Here is a 3,805-nt window from a genome sequence, read left to right on the forward strand (position 1 = left end):
CCACCGGACCCCCCCCCCGCCAAAAAAAAGAGATGCACTGTACTTATAAAATGATTTGTTGCCAGATGGCATTGGCTCACACCTGTAATCCTAATTAGTCAGAAGGCTGAGATCTGAGGATCATAGTTCCAAGCCAGCCCAGGCATGAAAGTCTGTGAGACTCTTACCTCCAATAAACCACTAGAAAACTGGAAGTGGCACTGTGGCAAGGGGTAGAGTGCTCACCTTGAGCTGAAGAGTGCAGGGACAGTACCCAAGCCCAGAGTTCAAGTCCTGCGACTGGCAAAACAACAACAACAAAAAAAAACATAGTTCCAAGCCAGCCTGGATAGTAAAGTCCCTGAGATTCTTGACCAGCAAAAAGCCACCAAGTAGAATTGTGGCTCAAATGGTAAAGCATAACCTTGAGCAAAAACTTCAGAGATCGTGCCCAGGCCCTGAGTTCAAGCTCCAGGACTCCAAAACTCCTGTATAACTGCTTAAATGTAATAAATTAAAAATAAGAACAAAAGATAAAGAAATTTAACCATCAGAGAAAAACTATATAAATCCCATTTTTCATTTTGAAAATAATATGGATGACTTTAAAATTTAAAACAAAATAGGTGAGAAATTGAAGATATCACTTACTTTTTCAGTAACAAATATTACAACAGGATGTCTATATGCCATGAAAAACTTTGTCCACCTTGAAAAAAAAGAACAGAGAAAAATTACAAAATGTCAATATCAACTGAAATATTCTATCAATCAAAACTTTGACCCTCACCCCCTTTCCTTCAGAATTATTTTGGGGCCTAGCATGCAGAGGAATACATTTGGATCTTATTTATCTACTTCATGCCAACAGAGGGAAGCTAAAAGACTCATAACTAAGATGGCATAGCCTTGGATTGTGCCAAAGCAGTAGTCAGAGCCCAAAAGTTTTCCCCAGACAATTGCTCACACTAAGAAATGCATGGTCAGGCTGGGAATGTGCCTTAGTGGTAGAGTGCTCGCCTAGCATGCCTGAAGCCCTGGATTCAATTCCTCAGTACTACATATACAGAAAAAGTCGCAAGTGGTGCTGTGTTTCAAGTGGTACAATGCTAGCCTTGAGCAAAAGCTCAGGGACAGCACCCAGGCCCTGAGTTCAAGCCCCAAGACTGGCAGAAAAAAAAATGTATAGTGTCAGTGTTTGACACAGCTGTCCACCACACTGTTCACTTACAAAGTACAAGTCTTTGCTTTGACTTTACCAGGTAGACCCAAAGAGGCAGCAAGTCAACTCAACAGGAAATGTGATGAAATAAGGGCCAAAATGTGAAATCATGAAGTAGCCTCTATCACATGAATGGGTCATTTTTCAGTCTATTCCAGAATCTGAGAAAGCTGATACCTTAAATGATTTCATTACAATCAGCTATACTTTCTCCACGGGACAAGATTGTGACTTGGAAGTCAGGCAGTACAATAGAACTAAAGAGAGTGGTCATTGGAGCTATCTATTTTATGTTCAAATAACCACTAGTTCTCTATCATTCCAACAGGACTCTCAGGCCTAGGGTTTCCTAAATCATCTATTACCCCAAATGTTATTTTGGTCAGTATTTACTTATTTCGGCTGTTACTAGGACTAAACTCATGACAATACACTATTAGTTGTGTTTTTTTTTTTGCTCAGGGCTGGCTTTCTACCACAAGTCATACCTCCACTTTTTGCTAGTTAATTGGAGATAAGAGTCTCTGGAATTTGTCTTCCCTTGCTGACTTCAAATTTAGATCTTGTGCTGGGAAGGTGGCTCAGTGGTAGAATGCTTGCCTTGCATGCATGAAGCCCTGGGTTCGATTCCTCAGTACCACATAAGCAGAAAAAGCCGGAAGTGGCACTGTGGCTCAAGTGGTAGACCGCTAGCCTTGAGCTAAAGAGCTGAGGGACAGCGCCCAGGCCCAGAGTTCAAGCCCCATAACCAAAAAAAAATCTGGATCCTAAGATCTCAGTCTCATAAGTAGTCAGGATTATAGACAGGAGCTGCCAGCACTCAGCAAATGTTGCTAACCTACTAGATTGGGGGGCGAGGGGGGGGGAGGGGCATGTGTGGAGACTGAACCAAGGGCTTTGGATGACTAGTTCCAGGTTATTTTCATTATGCTTATAATCAAAACTACTTCTGGACAAGGCAAAGAATGTAGAGGGAAAATATAGCACATTCTGTTTGAGAAAGGGTCTTACTATGTAGCCTGTCCTGAAACTTACAGCCTAAAGCCCAGGCTGACCTCAAACTTGAGATCCTCCTGCCTTTGACAGAGAGTACTGAGATTATACAGATAATGCCTATCTTAGTAAAAACTTCACTTTCAAGTACTGTAACTTACTTAATCACTTCTCCATCAGAGATGACAGTTTCAATTTTCTGCTGTGGCTCTGCCAGCAAGGCCTCTAATCCGCGGACAGCCCCTTCCTTGAACAGGACCCATGGCTCTGTCCCTGTTATTGAGTGTATCCTGTAGACCTCAGCCGACAACTGAAAGAAGTATTAGAAATATTTTAATTTTCATTCTAAAACAATTCACACAGTAGGACAAAGACATTTATAAGACTTCTGGAGACAGGTGCTGGTGGCTCATGCCTATAATCCTAGCTACTCAAGAGGCTGAGATTTGAGGATTGTGGTTCAAAACCAGGCTGGCCAAGTCCTGTGAGACTCTTAACTCCAATTAATGACCAGAAAGCTGGAAGTGGAGCTGTGGGTCAAAGTAGTAGAGCTCTAGCCTTGAGCAAGAAGAGCTTAGGGACAGTGCCCCATGACCAACAAATAACTATAACAAAATAAAATGAAATGAGGCTATATTGCTCCAGTTGGCCTCAAACTTGCAATCCTGCCTCAGCTTGGGATTACAAATTTGCATCATTATCCTTGGCCCAACCTAGTGAAGTGATTTGTTTCAGAGTAATCCATTTAGGACCAGAAGATTTGAACTTATCCTCATTTTATTAACAAGTTAACTCATGTTCTTCTTTTTTTTTTTTTGTCAGTCGTGGGGCTTGAACTCTAGGCCTGGGCGCTGTCCCTCAGCTCTACCACTTGAGCCATGGTGCCACTTTTGGTTTTCTGGCAATTTATGGGAGATGAGAGTCTCATCGTCTTTCCTGCTCAGGCTAGCTTTGAACTGTAATCCTCAGATCTCAACCTCCTGAGTAGCTAGGATTACAGGTATGAGACACTGGCTTCTGGCTTAACTTATGCTCTTTAGGTCATTAGTAGAAAAGGCATACCTAGTCACAACTTTTTGTTTTGTTTTGGTCAGTTGGCTTGAACTCAGGGCTTGGGAGCTGTCCCTGAGCCTCTTTGTGCTCAAGGCTAACATTCTTCTTGGGCTTTTCTGCCGGGACTGGCTTTGAAACGAAATCCTCAGATCTCAGACCACTAAGTATCCAGGATAATAGGTATGAGCCACCAGCACCTAGCTGTCACAACTTAAAAACAAAACAAAATAAAACAAAAAACCCTATGTACATGAGAAAATTGTAGGGACTACTCTACATATTCTAAATAAGGTCATTTGTTCTCATAAAAGACATACTCCAAACCTCCAAACTCATGGAAGTAAGTATAAATTAGTCATTCATGACTTACGTAAATAATCTCACTTTATTATAAGTATATGTTTTCTAGGGGCTGAGAAGGTGGCTCAGTGGTAGAGCATTTGCCTTGCATGCTTGAGGCCCTGGGTTCGATTCCTCAGCACCACATAAGCAAAAAAGAAAAAACCGGAAGTGACGCTGTGGCTCAGGTGGTAGAGCGCTAGCCTTGAGCTGAAGAGC

At 42.1% G+C, this 3,805-nt stretch overlaps 1 protein-coding gene across 1 annotated transcript in view; it reads right to left on the reverse strand.

Annotated features, from left to right (window-relative positions):
- Nucleotides 1–3,805, reverse strand: part of Nol11 (nucleolar protein 11) — a 28,324-nt gene that overhangs the window by 22,322 nt on the left and 2,197 nt on the right. Inside the window, exons 2-3 of the mRNA XM_013036609.1 lie at nucleotides 2,356–2,504; nucleotides 627–688 (exon numbers count right to left, since the gene is read on the reverse strand). Coding sequence (XP_012892063.1) covers nucleotides 627–688; nucleotides 2,356–2,504 — 211 coding nt within the window. The remainder of the gene's footprint in view (nucleotides 1–626; nucleotides 689–2,355; nucleotides 2,505–3,805) is intronic.

Source organism: Dipodomys ordii, unplaced genomic scaffold, assembly GCF_000151885.1.
Source record: "Dipodomys ordii isolate 6190 unplaced genomic scaffold, Dord_2.0 Scaffold7, whole genome shotgun sequence".
In the NCBI taxonomy this organism is placed as follows: Eukaryota; Metazoa; Chordata; class Mammalia; order Rodentia; family Heteromyidae; genus Dipodomys; species Dipodomys ordii.